The sequence below is a fragment of the Lampetra planeri genome, unplaced genomic scaffold (assembly GCF_965212315.1).
Source record: "Lampetra planeri unplaced genomic scaffold, kcLamPlan1.2.h2 scaffold_637, whole genome shotgun sequence".
Classification (NCBI taxonomy): Eukaryota; Metazoa; Chordata; class Hyperoartia; order Petromyzontiformes; family Petromyzontidae; genus Lampetra; species Lampetra planeri.
In genome coordinates, this window is record NW_027615460.1 from 5,194 (window position 1) to 29,143 (window position 23,950).

General features: G+C 40.9%; 2 protein-coding genes across 2 annotated transcripts; one reads left to right on the forward strand and one right to left on the reverse strand.

Annotated features, from left to right (window-relative positions):
• Positions 1-289: 289 nt before the first annotated feature.
• On the reverse strand, positions 290-13,447 carry LOC144741652 (regulator of G-protein signaling 14-like). Its single transcript, XM_078624156.1, is given in 19 exon segments — positions 290-343; positions 1,101-1,178; positions 5,436-5,569; positions 5,855-5,954; positions 7,211-7,285; positions 8,817-8,943; positions 9,248-9,324; positions 9,596-9,811; positions 9,910-10,010; positions 10,093-10,171; positions 10,266-10,391; positions 10,394-10,429; positions 10,536-10,628; positions 10,631-10,676; positions 11,494-11,513; positions 11,515-11,574; positions 11,687-11,835; positions 11,980-12,001; positions 13,403-13,447. Coding segments are annotated over 19 exon segments (1,638 nt in total).
• Positions 13,448-15,276: 1,829 nt separating this feature from the next.
• On the forward strand, positions 15,277-20,845 carry LOC144741649 (ADP-ribosylation factor-like protein 3). Its single transcript, XM_078624152.1, is given in 8 exon segments — positions 15,277-15,319; positions 18,675-18,817; positions 19,544-19,623; positions 19,625-19,658; positions 19,919-19,969; positions 20,455-20,478; positions 20,480-20,641; positions 20,798-20,845. Coding segments are annotated over 8 exon segments (585 nt in total).
• The last annotated feature ends 3,105 nt before the right edge of the window (positions 20,846-23,950 follow it).

Genomic DNA, 23,950 nt, shown 5'->3' on the forward strand with positions numbered 1-23,950 from the left:
TTGCTCCACATTTTCAAAGAACTGTTTCACTCAACAGCATATATTTATTGTTCACCAACTTTCAGGGAAGTATACAGGACAAACAGCACGATAAAACAGTATCATTGTGCCATATTGTTTGTAGTCGATTGTCTCTGTGTGCAGGATTTGCTGTAGTTACTGTGTCCAGGTAACATTTTTTTTACATTTTTTGCCACGAGCCAGAAATTCATTGCATGTTTTAAGATGTAGCTCATCAAGTGTTGCGTTTTTGTGTATTGTGTATTTGTTTTGAATGTGGTCCCACTGGTCATTTCAGTTCCTCAGTGGACAGCGAGGATGTTTCAGAACCTTCGAGACACTCCTGTAGCACAGGGAGACAAATTAAAACATGTTATTTGCCTTAACACAGCATAAGCACAACTCAGAGAGTGACAGACCTCCAACAAGCAGCTCATTTCCACCCAACAGCATTGTCCTACATTCATTTGATCTACTCTAATAAATTCATTGACCATCAAAACATGCCTTTGTCACTAATAATCAAATCGTTATTTCATCCTTTTTTTCTTAATTTTCTTTTTTATTCCAATGGTAAAACAAAAACTAAACCTCCGTCCCTGGGTGGGCTCCAACCCCCAACCTTTGGGTTAACATACAGACACACTAACCACTGGTCCACAGAGACAGTCCACTGCTGCTACTGTGGAGTTCTAGACACAGATGTTGAAAATGTCCCTATCTCACAATGAGTAAGAATCCTTCAATAGATTCCTGGATCCAGATGTGTACAGAACACAACCAACATTACAGATTAGACAAATAGATAACTCTTATTATTAGCATGTCCTGAAAATTGTATTAAAATTTGAGTTATTTTGCTAACAAACAGGCAGATAAACTCCAGCAAAAACATATCCTCCTTGGCAGAGGGAATTGTGAATACAAGTGACAGCTGACCTTCACTTTGTCCGGCTCTGATCTGCCTGGCAGTGATTTTTGTGAAGAAAAGGCCTGTAAAGTAAAGAGTTCAATTACAACTGTGTGGATTAAGAGAAAGTGAGGGATGAAGCATCCGGTGTATAATCCCTCTCCGCTCGGAGGGACACTGAGGTGCTCACCTTCTTCGACCGTTGCTTCTCCTCTGTCGATTTCGACCTGTTCTTCATGTGTTTCTGAGGAGAGGTGTTGGTGGCACGCTACAGAGAAAGAAAGAAACAGAGCAAGGAAGTATTATATGAGAGCACCATGAAACACTTTCTTGGACCCTTACGCACCTCGCCGGCCTTCTGTTCCATGGCTGACTTCAGGAGGAATTCAGTGCTGATGGCCTGATACTGTCTGAAATCTCAGGGGAAGAAAAAAAAACTGATCAGGTGTATGTCTTACTGAGTGAATAGCATTTACCGAACACAGGTTTACAGTGTGAATGTGCCGACATAACGACCATTGAAATGGGAATAAAACGCTATCCTGATCTCAGATTAGTCTAAGCGGAGAGACGTGCACTTGAAGTCACAGCCTTCGAGGATTCTTTTCTTCAGTAGCTTTGTGCTCTGTTGCTGCTTGACCTCACCAATCTGGATGAATTTCCTCAAGGGATGCTCCCGGAGCTGCACATCAATTGTTACACTCATTATGCTGCACGTTTTGATTTCAAGCCATACAGCAGCATGTAGCTTATCTGCAATTTAAATGCTTTCACAGATATTTCGACAAAAATACTTTCATGTGGTTTTGCGTGCCGATGGGATCTTTTCTTCTGTGTTTCCTTTTTTTTCCTCCATAAAATTCTTTTCCAGGCATGCACAAGGATGATATGTGGATTAGGAAACATAAAAGTGTGAGGACTTTTAGTGATGTTAGAAAACCAATCTGAAAAGATGTCAGCACAGTCTCACACTGTACTGTCCCAGCTGGAGTCAGAAGTCCTGGTGGACAAAAACAAAACAGCTCTGGGTCACTTTACACGTGGACTCATTTTCTACTCCAGTGATCACAATGCTGCTCGTCAATGCCTGCAAATCGAAAGACTTCCTGTTGTCTCAGTGTGCAGAATGTTTACTGGTTTCCAGCAATACAAAATGGTCAGCTAGAAGAATCCTTTACAAGAGAACAGAAGAGTCATGGACTTATAACTGACCGGATGTCTCTGAATCTCTGAACTCATAAGCTTCCCTGAAAAGACTTAAAAAAAAATAAATAAGAGCAGAAAAATATAGCTGAATGCTTCAGACATATTAATTTCTCTTTCTTATTGTGCCTCCCCTCTGCTTATTCAACATATGTTATATAGTTTAGAGTGTGAATATATTCCTTGCATGCTTTTTTTAATCAGTTGACAGGAAAGTACACAGTACCGAGATGAAGATGACAAGTTACTTGCTGAACCGACAGTAAATTCCTCCTGTTCAACCTGCTGTTGGACAGGAAACATTCCGTGCAGGGCTCATTAAGAATGAATGGGAGTTAATTGACAGGAGCTCACTGACCAGCTATGACCGCTGACGTCACAGCAGCTCCACATCTATAAACTGGAAGTCCTTGGACGTGGACCTACTGTACAACTCACATACAGAAATGGTGGTGGAGTTGGCACAGCCGGTGGTACACGATGCTGCTCTGCTCTCTGGTCTTATTTTAAAATGTGTGCTATGGACCTCAGAGGAGGACAATCTCAGCGGGGCAGACATTCAGTGACTCCTGAGTGCTCTCTGACCGGCTCACCGAGGGATGAAATGACCCACAGGAGAATCATTTCCGTGCTCTCCTCATCAAGTCTCTGCCCCTGGTTTCCCCTGTCACTGTCCACTCCATCAAATGTCCATGGAGTGTCCAGAAGTGCACAGGTCAGACTGGGTCAAGTGGAAGCGCATCCTTTGTAGCGGAGGAATAAAAAAAGCCTGAGGCTTTAAGAAAGACTTCTACATTGATGAGTCCGTTTGAGCATACAATAGCCAAGGTGGCACATTTAAAATCACTCCATCTTTTGTGGTGGTGGTGGGGGGCAACACACCTCGTATATCGTGACGTGAGAGCACCATACAAGAGCAGTGAAGGAGGTTTTGCCTTAAAAGCTTCAACTGTTTCTGCAAGGCTGAACAAACAAAATATGTTGCCTTGCAGTCTTGACCACCCTTTTCTTCATCCCATCTCACATAAAAATAGAAAATTTCAAAAAGGGAAAAAACAGTGAACAAAAAACTGCTTCATACATAAGAAAAAAAACATCTTTTAAGATTTGAAACCAGCCCACAGCAGTGGATTGACATTGGTCAGGTTCAGTAATTGACTTTTTTTCTTCCTTTTAACTTCTTGTTACATGCTGTAAGAAGTAGTTGTGCCTGCAACCAGCAGTCAATGTTCAATTCAGTAAGAGCAAATAGCTGAGTGATACACTGGAACACTGGACCCACTGTACAATTCCACTGATTTGTTGAATAAGCTCACACAGTAGCTCAGGTCATGTTGCGTGTCACACTGCAGTTGTTCACATCTTGGCAGTTGGCACAGCCAGCCTGGGTAAAACATGGTAACAAGTCACAGTAGCAAGGACGTTATGTCGTGTGATTGAAGATTGTCTGTTCGGATGCACTCCGGTGTGACAGAGTGCTTCTAGTTGAAATTAGAATCAGGTCTCGACCACGTGCATTTCCCCTGATAAGTGAGTTTGTGCTGATGTCATCATACTACAATAAGCAGCAGTGACTCACCGCAGACGCTTTCGTTGCACGTTAATGTGCACACATTGATCTGAATTTCATTCTGCACACAGTGAGCATCTTTTAAAAGCACCCATTAGCAAAGGATTGAGTTAAGAAAATACACACCGCCAGACATCTGAAAGGGGTTTGTTATACATCAAAATGTAGATGAGGCTACAGAGTAAAGATGAAAAATGAGTGATGAAAATGGGGATTGCTATGAATGTGGAGATTTTGCTCAAAACATTATCACAGAAATGAGGCAATAAGTGTAAGACAATGAATTCTGGGAGTGCCAGAGAGGGATGACTGAACAAGCAACCCTCCAAAAAAGACAAAAAAAAAAACAAAACATGCACCTGCAGGAAATGTAGTCACTCACCTTCTTGTCTCTTCTCCTTTCTTCTCAGATGTGGCAGTGGTGTGGACGGTCCTGATGTCACTGCTGCTATGGTGTCTGTGAACGCACACCCCTCTCTGCCCATTCATAGCTCCGCCGACGCACCACTCATGCATGGACACACAGAACAATTAGGTATGCCAGTCAGGATCCTTCGTCTCCAGACAGGCAGAACGTTACAATCAGGTATAATATCAGTCTGATAACACATGTTAAGTGTTCATAATAGGTAAATCAAACTTACATGTGAGAGCTAATCAGATATGCAAGCTAGACGAATAAAATGCTTCCCAAACCCTCATATGGTCACGATACCCTGAAACATAGCTGACATCATCTCTAGAGGAATCCATCTATGACTCATCCAGTGGTTTTTAACTAGTCAGTACAAAGTAAAACCCAATATCCCTCCAGACACCTCGGCTGGCAATTCATGTCGTCAACAGAGAAACAAAGCATCTTATTGGATACAAACATGACATCACACTGCATGTGATGAAGAACCAATCAGTTATGATCTCACAGCCCAGAACCAAAAATGACACAATTTAACTGAGGAATGTTTCTCTGCCAGACTACAACTATACAAGATGATAGGATTCAGCTGATGGCGACAGACAGAGCTGACTTCAGGAATTTCCTTTCCTTTTCCCCAGCACAGCATGGATACTTCACAATTAAACACTTTAATTCTTTGGAAACCTCTCAGATTTGTTTTTAACCTCACAACAATTGATGCACCATCTGTAATCCCACAAACAGGACTGGACCAGGGATTTTCTAAGTGCAATCACAGAAAACAATGCATTCTCAGGCACCACAAACATATTTGAAAATAACAAGCATGCAAAAAAGAAAACAGTGATCAAAATGTCACTCTAAAAACATTGTCCAATACACTTGAATTCTGGTCAGTCCTGTGCAGGAACACTTCTGCAGACCAATACAAGCAAAGTGAAACGGAAACTGAACAAAAGTATTTATCAGGGAAGCAAAACATTTGTTTCAGCACTACACACTGAACTAAAACCTCATATTTGTCTACATAAAACAATTCATAGTAAGTACTTTGCAATGTGTAGTGTTTTGAAATAACACTACATTTAGTAACAGACACACAGCGTACCTATGTTTGAGCTTATTTGTTTTTTTTCCTATTAAAAAGTGCTTAATTTGTTAATAAAACTGACATGTCCATTGCACACGATTAAAAACGTCTCTCACACTGTCGTTTCCCTCAAGTTGGATTCAGAACCAGCTGAACAAGAGGTTGAGGACTTTCCATCCTCTGAAACCTCTTTGGAGTCTGTTGTAGAACATCTGGGGGAACTGGACTCTTCTGGCTCTGTGACCTGCTCCTGGTCTGCAGGCAGCTGGAGGAACAGGGGAACTTCCAGCTGTTCTTTGGTTAGAAGACCTCGCTGGTCCTCAACCCTGCAGCCCTGAGCCCTCGTTAGCAAGTCCAGAAACCCTTGCACAAAGAATATATGTTAACTTAACCTATTTTTACACGTTTACACACACACACACACACGCTGCACTGAAACTTCACATTTAAAAATATATAGTTCCTGTATCGTGTCATAGCCAGTGTATCTAGATATGCATCGTATTGTCCTGTTTTGGAAAGACGCAGCGTACATATTTATGTTCAAAATGTTTCTAGTCAAACTGATATAAATCATTCATAAATGTATTTTTGTTTTTAACCAGCCCAATCCAAAAACATACATATCACTCAACTATCCTACATAGTGTTGACGTGTCGTACCATCCATGTCGCGGTTCTTACTGGGCTTTAGCTGAGTCTTGGCTCTGTCAGTCCGAAGTAACGATCGAGCCTCCACGCCACCTGCACTCACTGCTCCTGTCTGTAGACAAACATTAGGACTTTAGCAAAGACTGTTTAAAACGTTAATGTTGTCTATAATGAGTCTACAAACCACAGACCAAAAGACTAAACATCATAAAGGACTTTGGCTGAATCACAACTCTTAAATGAGAATCATCACTTTTATTTTGACCCTGTCTCACTTGCTGACTGAGCTTTATTCAAAACTACATACTGACTTTTGTTCATTAGTCCTAATAAGTCAATTTACAAACCCATCGTATGTTCGTTAGCACTGTCTCACCTGTGTGGACGTAGCAGCTCCAGTTGCTCTAGAAATGGTGCTTTGGTCTCTTCCTGCTAGAATACAGAAGAACACATTAGTTTCAGGTAGAATAGTAGACTGCTGCTGCTTGGAACTTGATTTTCTCATTTTATAAAACACACCAGTCAGATCAAGTACTCATGACAAGAATTACAGCAACAATCCTTCCTCTGTTACCTCTATTGACTGAATGACAATGATAAGGATATTACTGATCCACCAAACTTTCTACACATTTGGTGCCACTGTGGAATCAAGTCAACCAAAGACCTAAGTTCAACATGCGTGAGCACAAAAACAGGTTGGCCAGGGACAACGTTTTCAACTGCTGCTGAAAATTATCATATTCTATTTAGTTAGCTCATCATTCAGTGCCACCATGTTGAAATAAACGTAGAATGGTTGTATAATGTCAATTTCCTGTCAGGATTCAGCCACCCTACACAAATCAATTTCTCTCCTCCTAAACTGAGTCATTGAACTCAGTGCTGATCCAAAGTGAAGTTTGTTCTGGTCTCTCAGCAGTTGGTAAATGAGGTGAATGAACTCAATGTGGCATCGCATTCAACAAACCAAATGGGCTTGGACATCGCAGCACTAAAGAAAAGAACGAAGAGTGAGAGAGAGAGACACAAAAAAATGAGAGTACAAGATAGAGGTACACAGTGTGTACACAGTGACACAGAAAACTAGGGCAGAATGTGGACAGTGAAAAGACTTCCACATCAGCCACGGGTGAGACTGGGAAGAAATGCAGAAACACTTTCTGGGACCCATTAAAGAAATAATTGAATCAACTGGACGACATCCAAAGTCTACAGAGCAAGCTATGAATCAGCCACATCCTGGACATGTCAGATGATAAAGGATGGTGTGTCTATGTGTCTTTATCCGATCTGGATCAGCTTATAATGGAAGTCATTAACGTCTACATCTCATCTCAGTGATAGTCAAGTAAATGAACCTTTGACTCTGTCGAGTCGCAGTGTCTTGTTGGCCAGTCTGAACACAGTGCTGCTCAAGTTCACAGGCTCGTCACTCCCGACCTAAAACAACAGGAGAAAAGAAATGCTGCAGGAAGAAACTTGAAACAATCACAGCCATCTATTAATAATATTAATGTGTGTACCGGGAAGCCAACAGAGTGAAGGAAAACACACATTAATGCATTACATTCCATTAGCAGCTTAATTTAACCACATTACTTATTGCACCAGCAAAAGAGATGTGAAAGTCTTACTTTTCCAAGAGAAATATTTAAACATTAAAAATCACATAGGCTCACGTGGTTGCCTAGCAACAGCTGCCAGATATGAATGCTGATAGGTCATATGGGCAACCCTCATGCCTCATAACGTTTTAGGTAAGTTCTTACCTAACGTGGACAAAAAAAGTGTCCATAGACAAAATGCTCTAAAAATAGTATACGTTCATATTTTTTTACTGTTTTTACTGTTTTGCATGAATCTTCTATTCTACTTGTCCTCTGATGATACATACCATATTCAATTAATTTCAGACTTAACCCCGTAAATGCCAGTATTCAGGGTCCTATGATAAAACAGGGCTAAAAAACACACAAAAAGGGTGATATTTTCAAAATACGGAATGCCAACCAAATGTGTTAGGGTGGATTACACCAGTCTTGGACATGTCATTGATTAGTAGCACAGTTCATTTGTATGCATTTTTATTTTTTTGGTAATGTCATTGAAATGTGGAAATAGTAGCAAAAAAAATCAGACACACAGGCATGCAAAAAAAATATGAACGTATACTATTTTTAGAGTGTTTTTTCCATGGACACTTTTGCCCACGTTTGGTAAGAACGTACCTAAAATTTAGAATCTGGGATTACAAAAATATTAAAAATGCATTCAATTCCATTCTTCTTAACTTGCAGTATTATGTATGTCTAAAAGTACATCCTTGTGCTTTGATTCTTAATTAGGCTTGAGCTAGTAGTACAAGTTGACTACTTAACAAGACTATTATTATGATCAAAATCACCAACACTTGCGAAGTTATTAGAAATTTTTCTTTGTTAGTACTGTTAGACCAAGCAAGTGACGGTATTAATTCGGTAAAAAAAAATTGACTAATGACTCTTAGTTGGGTCTATTGATGTTACTGGTGCAGCGAGTTTACTAGTAGACTGCAGTTGCATACTACTAGTTGGCAAAACGTGCCACCAGTAGTAGGAAATGTGTTAGTAATGTGCAGTTACTCTACTAGTGCGCTGTTGACGTTAAACTGGTAAACTGAAATGGGTTACTAGAAAGAACACCATACTAGTGTCTTTACTCTCGATAACTAATAAATGCTTGTCATATGCTGGTCATCTACACAAACGGGTATAATGTATGATCAGAAATCCTGCTGTGACGATGCTTGCTCTTTCCTCCATACCGTAGTACTTCTAAACAACTTTACCCACATCATAGGCTAGGCTTTGACTCTTTGGCACAGGCTGGGCACGTGCCTGTGGGCAGCTGACATGAATGGCGTACGTTGAAAATTAAACACTTCGGTCACAGTGACAGCCTAGTACAGTTGTTCATATGAACACACACTCACCATGGTGACCAGGGCGTCTTGTGGTTTGAGGTGATGTTTCTGCAGCACTGCTGACAGGGCATCCTGCAGCGTCTTACTAGACTTCACCACAATCCCCCCAGTCTTACCAGTAAAGACAATCTCCAACCTAAAAAAAACAACACATCTAAAACTCTTGGCAAACAAACATAGAAATTAAATCAACCATGAAAAAAAAAAAAGTCTAGTCATGAAAAAGTGGGAATCACATATCCGTTAAAAGTGTTTATTCCTGGAAATCCAAATTCTGTATAATCTACAGCTAATGTGAATATTCAAATTAAATGATAACTAGAATGATAACTTATCATGAGGACACGCCTGATTACATGTTGGGAACTGCATTCTGCAGAGGGGAAGGCTGTGTGGAAATCTGCTGGTTGACAAAAAAGAAAGTTGCGTAATTAACTTACACAAATGTCACGCGGAGCTCCAAAGAGACCTGCTGATCCATGAGTACAGAGCAGTCCTGCTCCAGTGATAAGGGGTGCTGCAGAGACAGCACCACTGTATCAGACAGAGGTTTGTGACTTCCAGATGGGCTCTATCTACAACCGGAGCTACGTTACTCCAACACACAGTAAACAAGTGAGATGTTGAGAACATGTGTTCAAACTGGAAGAACATCGTCCCCTCTCATACTCATACTGCCTATTGCAAACCTAGTAAAAATACTTCAATGCGTGGTACAGTAAAACATTTCTTCATAGCCTGTCGACTGATATTTGAAAAACTGGGAAACTGAGCGGCCTGGTGATCACCTTGTCCTTGCCATGGAGGTAAATGACGACATCTTTCAGCGGGAAGCCTCTCTTCTCACACAGGCCAGTAAGCATGTCTCTAATGGGTAAGCCTGGACGTGTAGGGGCCAGAGAGGCACTGCCATCAGGTAGGTAGACACAGCAGTAGCCCCCTTCCATCCCAAACCGACCAACTCCACCACACTGATCTGGGGCACAGGGACTTGATTGTCCATTCTACAAACATAAAAGGACATAACAGTGAAAAATAATGTTATTGTTTTGTCTTTAAATTGTGAAATATGTTTTATGTTTAATGTCATACATATACTGACCACATCCTGCCTGTAGAGGGAGCCAAGCTCCACACTGCTGGTCGACTTTACAGACATACTGGACACTTTCCGAGAGACTGTGACGTGGGTATTGGATCTATCTACAGATAAACAAACCCATGAGATAATGATAAGCCTTGACATGAATATTTTGAAGAACACATGCACCAACAGATAGGCTACCTCCCCACGAGACTCTTTTCTGTCGCTGTTCCTCCGAGGCGCTCTTGCCACCTTGATTACTGGAACGTGACTGCTTGTTCTGTTTCAGACCATGTTAACACGTCCTGACACAAAATGTTATAGAACAGACATCTGACTTTTTCCCCTTGGCACTATGCCTTCTTATCACTTACAGTGGGACTTTGATTGGCCACATCCTCCCAGGATTTCATGTGGACTGGTTCTGGAGCAAGCTGAGGTAAGGGTTGGCTTTCTACACCTTGCAGTGTGCAGTTCTGATAGAGAGGAGAGCGTACAAAGACGCCTCTTAGCTATCCATCTTCATCAACTTAAATATCTACCACACAGAGAGAAAAAGGACAGTGATTTACAGTCAGCCAATGCAAAAACAACATATCACTTCATTTCTGAGGGTGAGTTTGGGTCTGTTGACTTGAACAGACCTGTGCTTGAGCCTTGTTGAACATATCAGGTGTAGGCTCGTCCAGGTCCTTCTCCTCCACCTTGGCTGTGTCATCAATGTTGACTGAGTAGGGGGGGCACTTTCAGAAAGGTAGATGTTATAGATGGGATCGAGCTTCTGCCTTCAGCTGCAAACACAACCGCTTCATTAGTGTGACAGGTCATTGATCTTACAGGAACTTCATTATATTTGTATGCTTATTGAACAAGAACGGTGTAACTTGAAGTACCTGTATGTATGATTCAATGTCATTTAGAGACAGATTCATTAGCAACATAACTAAGAATCCTTTGGTCTTTGTTTTCTTATTGACGTCTACATGTCAACACAGGAAGCTGTTTTCACCAAATCCACCATTCTGCACATAATTATACATCAGACTGAAGGAATCAGGATGCACCAATACCGATACCTGTGAGCCCCATACTGTGCACATGTACACATGAACTGATACCCCATCACAGTAATGTGAGGCCACAACACATCCTAGAGGGTAAATAGGCAGAGGCATGTGAGCACATCAGGCAGTGTGGAGATGTGTCAAGATATGGTGATTAATGAAACGTGTGTGTGTGTGTGTGTGTGTGTGTGTGTGTGCACCTCGATCTCTTTGCGCCTTACAGTGCAACAGCTGATACCTCTGATAATGCAAACTGTATTTTATGGCAGATGCAGTGTTTTCAGAGCTTACTTGTTTTAATTATCGGTCAACACGTTGGATATTTAATCAGTACGGAAGCAATTAATCACATTAGGGCTGCAATGGACACCTGAAAGACCTTCTCTTACCAAAAACAGGTCAAGCTGTCAGACCTTGTTATCTCTCCAGAAGATGCCACTAAATCCTATACATTGTCCCTTCAAAGCTTGGACCATTAAATCAACTGAATCAATAGAGATATTAAACAGTGAATTTATTACCACAGCCACGAAGGTGCCCTGGAATCTTCCTGAATTGTCTCACAAGCCTGCCAGAATAAAATGTTCTCCGCACTGACCTCAGACCTCAGGAAAGCCTGTGGAGAAATAGATATGATTATGGTGGGGGCGGTGGTCAAAAATATTTCTGAACTTTGTGAAAAAGTACAACTCAACAGTATGCTTCTCATGTGATGACAGATACCCACTGTAAAAGTAGCTGACTCCACAGGGGTCCTCCAACAGGCTCTCAAAGGAGACGGCCCAGCTCAGCACACTGTTGGCTGGACCAGCCTCACCACCTGGAGTGCCAGGAAGGCTGGAGCGGCTGCCTGCACAGCCCCCGGGCAGACATATTCACTCTACACAAAAACACAGCCATTTAGCAGAACATAATTGCATGACTAAGAATGAGACTTGAATCAGATAAGTTTCTTTAGACATGCAACAACATGTTCCACTCTAAGAAATTCAAGATCTACAGCATTAGCAGAGGAGTCGCTTACCTCCATCTGAAACGGCCTGGCTCTGAGAAGACAGAGTTATAGAGATAAATTGGAGAAAAAAAACAAACAAAAAAGATAAATTCCAACAGCAAAATTAAATATTTGGTTGACTGAATTGCAAAATAAACAGAGGAACTTGAGTGATTTACTGTCAAGATGTGACAAACGAATAGATTGTAGTTAGTTAGCAGGAAGACCGAAGCTCGCACAGCCTGCACTCATTTAAACAGAACTTAACACCAGCTTCATTGTTTTGCAGCAGTGTAGTGAAATCAGTCACAACAGGAAGTGGTTGTGACACTGATGAATGGCTCAGTCAGTTTGTCAAGCTCCTTTAAATCTTCATTCACCATCTTCAAATCTTCATTGCTGTCACTAATTTCTGAAAATTATTTGGGCAACAAACACTTGACGGCATCCCAAGAGTGCGTGTGAGGTCACCAGGGCTCTGCTTTAAACTTACACCACAGGTGTGTAGGTTTAAGTTAAAAAAGAAAAAGAAAAAGAAGGTGAAGTCTGGGTACTAAACATTAAGCATGCTAGGAAATGGCAACAAGAGTTGATAGTACTTGACAGTTAGTTGTTTTGGGGAAAGATTTTGCATTTAACAACAGAAAGAGAAGATCAAATTATTACCAAGTGGTCATTTTTTAAATTGTTTTCATTGATTTCTATAGAATAATTTGGTCTATTGAAATGGGGTTGTATTATTTACCCTAACCAACATGATCATCATCATCTCTTTATTATAGTTGCTGTGAATAATCCCCTTACATGTGCAACTGTTCCAAAAAAGGTAAAATATATATGTTTCACTGCTTTTACAGATACAATCTCTCCCCTTGTCACAGAAATAGAACATGTCTGTGCTGCCATATGCCAACATACATTTTGCAAGATAAGACAGAGAACCAAATATGACGACATCTTGGATCACGGCAAAGTCAAAAAAAGTGTTTTTTGTTGCTTTTAAACTCAAACAAGCATCCAGATCTGCTCCATCTTTGTTTCATACATATTTAGAGAGATCATCCTCATAGATGAAGATATCAAGACAAACACTGGTCTCACTGGCCAACTCTGCCGACTCATGACAGATGGAGAACAGACATGGTGTTGTTTCCGCCTCTGACTCAGGCCCACTCTGTTTCAGTGTCACGGATTGATCAGATGTGGCTCAGGTCAGGATGGGAGAAATATAAAAGGAGATTCTGTACAATTTTTGCACAAAAATGTTATGCGGAAGCCAACTGAGTAATATAACAGTTCAAAATGTAGACCAAAGATACTTTCACTTTGTACTGAGTGATGAAGCCTCAGATTCACCAGCAGAGGCGTCTTCAAACACCTTAAACACAGAGACTATCCAGGGGATCCACAAGACTGGTGAAGAAACAAACCAGACCTAGTGTTCTTAACTCACCATTAGCCCAACAGGAATACCCAGAGATTTGCCATTTTTCGCCATTGCGGCCCAGACAACAGACGAACTGAAGTCCAATGTGATGTACACGCTGTCTGGGGGCACAGGGGAGTGCTCCACCCTAACACTTTTCACGAAAACTCCTGTCACTTCCTGCCTGTTGGGGAAGTCTTACCATAGCAACAAACCACAATAGAGGAACTTGGGTTGCTATAGTAAAAACTGGTCTCTTAAGAAAGTCTTGAGAAACACTATGACATGGGAACACAGACAAGACATTGGAGCTTGCTTCTGATGGATAGATGGATTACTCATTTGCAGTGTACAACCACCATCAACCAGGACATTTGTTTAACTTACAAAGGTTTACACGCAATAGTGAGGAATCCCAAAGATTCAGGCAAACAAGTAGATGTTTGTAAGTGTAGATTTCAGTTTAAGCACCCAGATGATTCTCATGAAATTTGAAACAATCCAACAAAAGAATCTGTTCAATTCTGTAATGTCTCTCGTCTCTCAATGTAAAAAAACAAATTAACTTTATTTGATAGGGCAAAGCTCAAGCATCACCATGGTAATCTCTAACCTTTTACCAAACACTTGACCACAAAAAACACTTGACTGATGTTGCTGACATTCTTACCTCTATTAGTAGTATTATGAGAACTAAAATGAGTACACCCTACTGACGGGATTACACTAAAACAACCAACTCTGCGTCAACTCTGACAATTGCATGTGTCAGTAATGTACCTAATAAATTCTAGACCTTGTTTACAAAGATATGATTCTGAGTCTGACCTGGTGAAGGACTGCATCAGAGATAGGTGGACGACAAATGTGGAAGGCCGAAAATGACATAATTACATACAGTTTCCAAAAGATGAGGCGGTACATTTAACATGCTCAGCATTAATTCATGAACATGTCATGTCTCTCTTACACAAATTCAGTGAGGAGTCCATATGAAAAATGTAAGCATCCATTGTATCTTAACTAAACTTCATAACAATGTTCAATCTTAACTGAAGCAGCCTCAACAGAGCTACGTATACTCTTCTATACACTAGTGGTGAAGCTAAAATACATCCATGATGTTTATTTTCAGGGCTGAAAACCTTCATTTTTAAATTTAAATTGAATGTGACTTTTACAGGTTTTGTATGACCCAGACTATGAAGGCTCTGCAGCACTTTTAATTATAACGCATTGACACACATTTCACCTCATAATTAACATAACTGCATTACAATGATTTTGTTGTTGTTTTTTATGGAATGTATGGCTATTTTAAGACAATAACCTGAAGATCTGTGGCATGTAAAACCAATCCATGATTTCACATTATGCAATTACATCAACAAGCTGTAATCTTTAAACTGTAATCAAGTACATTATTGAGGACAAATGTGTACTTGTGCAATTTCTGCAAAAACTTGTTTTATTCATAATTTTGTATGCAAATGACGGATGACTTTAGAATCTAAGATTCTTTAGAATCTGATCTAAGTTTAAAACACTCACATTTCAACAATTCAAGAACATTCAACAACACTTCAGAACATTCATTCATCAAATGTACCATTACTTCGATAAAATCACTGAAATAGTTACACTACGACGATTGTGTGTGTGTGTGTGTGTGTGTGTGTGTGTGTGTGTGTGTGTGTGTGTGTGTGTGTGTGTGTGTGTGTGTGTGTGTGTGTGTGTGTGTGTGTGTGTGTGTGTGTGTGTGTGTGTGTGTAACAGTCGTACCCCCCTTCCAGACGTGCCAGTAGGTCTGAGGCGCCATCTTTCATAATTCTTGAATTGCTTTTGGGCCGCAAAGTTTGCCAGGCGGGAGAAGCTGCGGTAAAGTCCCTCTGAACGCGACCATGTTCGATCGAACTGTCCGGAATGATTCGACGAACAGCTCAGGTCAGTTAATTGACAGTTAACTTTCCTCACCTGGCCGCCCTCAGTGAGTTCGGTCATACGTCCATGTATGTATCAGTCCAGGTGACACCAGGCACTGATTACCGGAGCAGCTGTAGTTAGCTTAGCTGTTTAGCCTGGTTCTTATGGAAGTAAAACAGTGCCCATTTTTACCTCCACAGGTTCTCTCCAAACTTTTAGAGATGGGATTGATGGCTCTTTGTTAGTACGGGTGCATTTCAGAATTGACTATCATCCCCACAGCCCCACCCCATTAATTTAATTCCAACATTGAAACGTACATAAAGTTTAGAACAATGGAACATAGACTGAAATAATACAAATGCAGCCTGTCGAATGTGTGATTTATGGTATTTAAATAGTATAATTAGTGGGGTACTGAAGTTTTCCCTGATATTCTAAGTGAAGTAAACCTATAATTGTTGTATACACATCCATGTTGCCAGACTATTCCTCAGTAAAGTACAATGCTAAGAATGTTAATGAAAACATACGGTGTAAAGCCCCACAGGGGCACATATGCTCTATGATAAGAATAAGCTATGTTCACACGATGTACACTTATTGACCTACCTAACATTTTACATCTATGATAGAAATTCACAACCATGCAAAATGAATCTGGATCTATGAACTGATGAACTGAGCAGTGTTCCGTGTATTTCACTATGTACGTTTGGAGATTGAGGACGCCAACAGCTTGTGAGGCATTGACGCGTCTCCACCACACGATGTCACTGTTCACAAACACTTTTGCCATTGTCTTTGTAATGAGGAAGTGAGGACGTTGGTGGTCGGTTTGCAATTTCTGATTTAAGAATGAACAACAAACCCTGTCCATGTTACTTATTTATGATGAAACACCTAAAAACCATCCACGTATCCCAAACCCCAAACCTCCACCATGATGGTCTTGGTCATCTGTGGATTTATGATAGAAAAATGAATTTCAAGCAAATGAAATTCCAGCCGAGATTAGAAAGGCATCAGTTCAGACTGATTTCATTGAACAACAGAGGAAAATAATGAAATTCATACAAATATCAGATAAATAACTATGATACTGTTGGTATTTTTTACTTACTCATTGAAATAGTTTATTGAATATACTACATCCATCTGTTTCAGACACCCATCCTTATTTCTATTTAAGTTAAACAGAGAGAGGACGTCCCATTCACAATTCAAGATTACTGGTGTGTGTGTGTGTGTGTGTGTGTGTGTGTGTGTGTGTGTGTGTGTGTGTGTGTGCGTGTGCGTGTGCGTGTGCGTGTGCGTGTGCGCGAGTGTGTACTCTCCAGACCAGGCATAGATCATTGTGTAACACAGCAATCTCAGTTGTACCACATCCACTCACCAGAAAGCCTTTTTAGTTGAGGAAAAGAGCCTATAATGTTTTAATCCTGACACAGGACAGGCGTGCTGAAACTAATCCCACTGATGCTCCACTCACAGGTCTGCACACTGACTGGCAGCCAACGCGAGCTGGTTTAGAGAGCAGACATGTTCCAGATATACGGGATGATAATGCTATCTCCACAAGAGAGGGATGGATATGGGATATTGAGAGTTGATTTCTGAAAACAGGAATAAGTTCCCTGGTTCACCAACATGAAATAATAATCCTTTTGAAGAGTGTGTGCTGAACTCCTCACACCCCTTGGTTTGTGCATTAGCAGTGTTTCCCACTCAGCCATATGGCACAATGTCTGAATGTTTTCTCCTAACACTACCCATGTGTGAGTGTGTCAGGAAGGACTGTTTATTCAGTTTCCTCCTACAGCAGGTGGCTAAGGGATAATCCAGGTAAAGCCACTGCAAAGTGGAGATGGACAGAGGCGGGGGAGGGCAGATGGGGTGGCCTTTGCATGGATGACCAGGCTAATTCTGGCCTCCTAATCCTTTTCCCTTACACCCTCCCCCTCTTCCTGCTCGCTAACTGGAGAGCGATTGATGCCCAGGTAGACCTAACTGTCACATACACACTGAGAAGGAGAAAGGCAGGAAATAGGTCGGTTGTGACCTTTCTAGTTAGCCTTGGTGACCTGGAGAGATAACACACCTGCGTGGGCCTCACTGGAGAATGTAGCGACAGCCCGCCGGCAAAGCCACAGGAAACACGCCATCATGGGAGAAGCTCAAAAGGTAAGTGACCTGAGCTTGAAAAAAATTGTAATCTTTGATTTGACTTTTCTTGTTATATTTCCCAAGTGTTGTGTTTAACAAGACTTTGTGACAATGGTAATGACAATACATTTTAAATGTTGATGACAAACAAGCAAACAAACTATCTATGTAACAGAATCCAATATTTAAAGCATCAGAGCTTCTTATGCAGCTTTGTGCCATCAGTGGTTGGACAACCGTGGCTTCACATTAATGATCTTAAAAAGTGCACCAATGAATCAACACTACAGCTTTTCTAAAGATTAATTTCTTGGATTAGTTCTCACAGAAGAGTAGTGGGGTGAATACGGTAGCTTCTGATTTCAAGGGCTTGTGCATGAAGCGAATGGACACATATGTGCGTTCAGACAGAGCTTTGACCTCAACTCATAAAGAGGTCAGGGAGATTTTAGGTGTTTGAATCCTCTGAAGCGACACATAACACATACCCTTTCCTTCCTTACACATGAAAAATTATGTTTTTAAGATGGGAAAGCTGTGGTGTCATCTCATTATGGACCCTTCAAGGTCTGGGCCTGCTAGTGTAAGGCCAGGCAGGTGTAAAGCCAGAGACGGACCACACTTCTTGAAAATCCACAATAATGCTCTTGAAGAGGGTGCATTTAGGCTGCTCTACAATCAGCTAATGTTGTAGAAGTGGAAGAAAAGAACAGAAGACCTTTGTCACCTTCGTAAACGATGGACAGGATGGACAGGATTTCATGAATCCGTATAGGTTGCCAGGGGTTGGGTGCTGTGCATTGGTTTCAGCTTTGTTGCATTTTGCCTGCAATGATATAGGTGTGATTTCAGTTAATGTGCCCTTTCTTCGTCCTCACATATCTGCACACCCACTGGCATCATAATTGTTCCTTTTTTCCTCATGTCATTATTCTTATAACCGCTAGAGGGCATCCCTCATTGAAACGTCAATGTAGGTCATTTTCTGCACTTTTCTACTAGGTTACTTTTCTTGCATTGATAGTCTCAGAAATACAGCTGCATATAATTCTGAATTAATTAGTCTACTAAACACGATATTACTCCAAACAGAATCTTTATGGAATACATGACCTGTCGACAAGTATTGTTGACAAGTATTTTGTTAAGGATCCTGTGAGTATTGCCTGAACATTTGAACATTAACACAAATCTGTTTCATTCCCTGCAGGCTTACTCTCTGTCATTGAGAAATTAAAGGGGTCCACAGAGCAGGAGGTTCGAATAGTGCTCCTGGGGTTGGACAATGCTGGTAAGACCACCCTGCTGAAGAGCCTCGCCTCTGAAGACGTGAACACCATCACCCCCACGCAGGTGAGTGGAAGTCATGTGTTGAGACTTATGCACACACTCATGTGACCCCAGGTAAAGTCGCTTAGTGTAAAGTGTAATTATACAACACTTCATTGATTACACAACATTTGTCTTCCTCTCATTGTTAATATACCTGTGAGTTGTTGGGTGTGTGTTCAAAATGCAAACAGTTAGAAATTAATAGTGTGCAATTGAAGCTTTTTAGAAGGTATTTGATGTGTTACACCGCATTTCCAAAGGCAAGGGGATTGTATGTAATCTTGTGAGACCAGCTGACCCGTGCACGCTCACTCAGTCTAATGGGATCAGTTGACTTTTGCTTTTCTCTCACAAGCTGTGTGATGGTCATACCGTATACCTGCTCAGTGTGACAATGCACTGTATCTGGTGTCTGACACGTCATGACACCTGAGAGAGGATGTGGCCTTGTATGAGTTGTCGCGTGTGGCGACAAAGCTAAATCAAACCTGACACATAAACATGGACTGCAGTTGATCCCTCCACTCTCAGATTTGCTGCTCAGGATAAAGACGTTATACAACTAACTGACTGAATGAGAAAGGAGAGCTATTATGAAAAAAGACCACAGATTAACACGGTGACCGTATCCTTATAAACACCTTGTAAGCGAACATCTTACATTCCTGCTACAAAGTGGAACGGTGTTAAATTGAATGACATAGACATAGTGTTCAGCCCAGTAAATTCAGCTTTGTTTTACTTCAGGGCTTCAACATAAAGAGTGTTGCCTCTCATGGTATGAAACTTAACGTCTGGGACATTGGAGGACAGAGAAGATCAGACCCTTCTGAAAAAGTACCTGGAGAACACAGACCTATTGGTGAGTGAGTGAACATATGTGCTTTTGTGTATTTCCATTATAAACACATGATGAAGTCATGACAGTCAGTGACACTGAATGATACACCAAACATTCATAGAGAAGATATCACATATACTGTATATGCAATAGTGCATCATTGCATCTAGCTGGGACAGTCTACTTCAATTCAGCAGTGAGCAAAAAACATGTGATGCATTGATTTTTGTTTCTTTATAGTGTAGGAGATTAATTATATTGTTGCATATTTGTTCTTTTAGATTTATGTCATTGACAGTGCAGACAAGAAGCGGTTTGAGGAGACAGGATTGGTGAGTTTGATGCACTTTCCTTCATATCTGTATTCACAGTAATTCACGAGTTGAACTACTTTCAAGTGTAAAACACCTTTAGATTCAAACAGAATTTAAAGTCAGTCTGTAAGTAACTTTATTTAAATGGCACCTTTGAAGAACAGAGACGTACAAACAATTACAGCACAATTACAAGTTAACTCTTGAGAAAAACTTGTATTGTAGAAATTTTGAACAGTTTATTCTGTTGCGCAACATGTACTCACACGTCAAAAAACAACCTCCATTCACATTCATAGTAAAATGTGGATCTAAATCATAAAACTCAACCCATATATGGGAAGAGCACTATCTGGCAATCTCTGCAGTGTGACAGTGACATCCTGGCTGCCTCCATCACACTGATTATTGAAGCATTACAACCTGCCGATATGCTGTGACTGAAGCTTATACGTTAAATGTTGTATGTTATATGTATAACTAAACAAAAGTCACGACTGCAGGAGCTATCTGAGCTGATCGACGAGGGAGAATCAGAAGGGAGTTCCAGTGCTCATCTTTGCCAACAAGCAGGACCTGGCCACAGCCTCTCCAGCCAGTGAGATTGCTGAAGGTCTAAACCTGCACACGTATCGGGACCGTGAGTGGCAGATTCAGGCCTGCTCAGCTGTGTCTGGGGAGGGAGTTCAGGTTGGCTCCGTTTACAACTTCACTCTTTTAAACTGTTCCTCCCTGCTTCACCACTGGACAAAGGGCCAGCTCCGGTGTTAGTTGAGGCTTTGAGAGTTAGAATTGTTGTAGAAACTGCATCGACTTAATTTTCATTTGTTTCTATTTCTCCAACAGGATGGCATGAACTGGATTTGCAACAACATTGTGAATAAGAAGAAGTGAAGCAACACTGATCAGAATCCACCTAAATACCAGTATCCCTATTGTTTTTACACAGGGATTTAAAACGTGTTAAAAATGATCATTTTCATTTTCTACAATTTTCTGTCATTTTTACGAAATATTTTGCATATTTAGCTAATTTTAAAAAATGCTGAAAGCTAAATAAATTAGGCTCATATTAAACAATGTTATATATCCTAAAATGTTGTTCCTCATATCCCAAAGATCCTTGTTAGGTAATGTTGAATGTTGAGGAAAAACTTGTGTGTAGCCAGTAGAGCTGTTGGAGGTTGTCAGTCACATAGACACCAGCTGAGTGAGAATGTAAAATATGTGTTGGAGATTTTTGACAATAATAAATAGTCATACTGTATATTATTTGGCTTTTCTTCATTTCATCTGTTTTTTCAGGAGCCAAATTCAACATGAACAACCTCTAGGAATTTGGTGAAGTAGTTCAAACCAGGCAGCGTACAGTATTATCAGCAGTAGAAACGAGTATCAAAATGATCCTGCTCCCTTGCTTCAACAGGAGAGACTAATAAGACAGAGTGAAGGAAGGGGCCGTTGTCGGTTATATAGCCACATGCCGAAAAAAGACTCAAATCTTCACACCACTGCAGAACACACAGAGTGGGAAATTACATGCAGAGAGTCTGAGCGGTGTTCAGCAGGAGGTTGTGTTTCTCTGTATGTGAAGACTGGAGCCACTGCAGAGTGCACAATGCCTTTTTTCAACAATGTGCACATCAGAGCTTGACAGGATGCCTTCTTGAGGTGCATGGACACATGACACATTTCACGCCCAGTACAAGTAGTGTACTTGAAAGTGAATTTATCCGTTACCATTTCCTGTTGTGAGATCTGAAAAATATTCACTGATTTCACTCACTGGCTGCTTATTTCTCCGACGGCAGCACTGAGATGCTGTGGCGTCTTTTCCTCCCATACTTGTCCTTAAACTGACCTTGGTTTAGGCTGCCTCCTATCCAGCCATATTGTCTCTGGTGAGCTGCAGTTGGATTAAATAAGCTCTTTTGTTTCTATTGTCTTGAGATGCAATTAACCATCTGAAAGCTCTTTAAAATCTAATTAGCTGGCGGAATTTGCTTCATGTCGACTTCAACATGAAATGAACTAACAAATACTTTTGTCTTTATCAGTTTGTTTGGAGAAAATAGCTCCCAGGTTGTTTTTCTCACTGGATGGGCTGAATATCTGTCATAAAAAAAAGAAAAAAAAAATTCTGAAACATTCTTTAGGCAAAAACTCCTGCTGTGGGGGCTCAGCAGGGAGTATGGAACCAATTAGAACTTGTAGTAAGGATGATTATGGCTTTTTGAAAAGGAGCAGATGGCACAGGAGCTGGTCTGATGGCCGGATAAACTTCAATGTGCTGTTCATTAGCCAACAGGTGGCAGTGTTAAAGAAGGTTTCATCAGGGTTACTGAGGAGGCTGTACCCAAGTAAGATAACTAGTTTAACCTGTAAAGACTTTAAAGAAAGAAAGAAATGAAATAATATTACATATCATTTTCGTTATTTTTGCTCATCTGCTTTGCTCAATCTACTTAATCTGCTAAAACATAGATCCAATCGAACCTCAGTATTCGCTTGAAAATGCATTCTTTTCTTGCTGTTTAATGATGTCTGTGATATGCATGTGGCCCCCTCAAGTGTTTCCATAGCAACCTGCCTTGTATTTTTGATCCAGCAGCCACCTCTCCTTCAGTCTCACCCGCCCTCCTCTTTTCCTCCATTTCTTTCATTTCAAAAGCTGTGCTCATCAAAGGAGACACTGTGCCCCACAGAGACAGACTGGACAGCACCAGCATACTGCAGGTAAGAACAAAAGGCATTTTAGTGTTAGGTTGTCAGCAAGGAGGAACATTGCTTTCAAATATGTGACAGTGGTCAGTAAGTATTTCCTCTGTGGAGACAATAATTTTTTTATGATTGGGATGCAAAGTTTTAAATTCAATTGTTATCAATTGGTTGATTTTAGACAGAAAAGCTTGGTCCTCATACTGTCATATTTTATTGTGTATGTTTATTATTGAACATATTGACCCAATACAATTACACATTTTCTTTTAGAGTTGCAGCCAAATATCACTGAATTGCTGAGCACACACCAGCTCCCATCAGCCCGGAAATGACCCACCTGGCCACCATCCAACCAGACATACCTACAATGTCCCCATCGCCCAAATTCAATGCTACGCCGACGCCCCTCAGCCTCCTGACCACTACAACACTGTTTCCATGGGAGGAGGTGCATATGCAAGTGCACACCATCCTGATTGTGGTCATTTTCTGTGTGGTCTGCCTCCTGCTCCTGCTTGCTTTCTTCTACACCTTCTGCTTCCATTGCTCCATCAGGTCATCGCGTAAAGACTCACAGGCTGTTAACAGATGCAGCCCAGATCGCGAGGATGCCACTTTTTAGGCGCAGTTCATCAGACGGACAGTCAGTTGGGAATGTGGTCTGATGAGGACTCTGGATGCTACGTTTGTTTGATTGCTGTTTAAATACTGTTTAAAATTACACAACATGTGTTTCTGTCTCATGTGTGGTTGTGTGTCAAAGTGCCTCTGTTTCACTTCCTTAAGAAAAGCATCAGATTTTGACTTGATTTGTGCGTGCTTGAATTTTTTCTACAGCAGGTTTGTAAAGTTATGACAATACATAAAGCAAATCCTGAAAGGATTGTTTGATTTCCACTAATTACCCATTAAGTGAACACACAGGTTTACATGAAGGAAGGTCTGCCAGTGACATCCAGCACTGTAAGGACAACAAATTATCCTGACCAAAAGTAAAAAGACAAATACAGCCTTGATCCAATATATTGCCCCATTAATAAGACAGCTGAAAACTGTCAAATAAAATGTGATTTTAAAACTCGATGCAGGCAGGACGAGCATGCATGTGGTATGAGATTGCAATTCTCAAAATGTCTGAGGAAATATGTCTGTAGTGTCAAGTGTCAATATGCAAATGTGATTGTGAGTGGAATGGTAAGTGGCAAGATAAATAATAACAAGCTTGTTGATTGATTGTTAAGAAGCCAGGACTTTATTTTCACTGCACTGACATTGTGC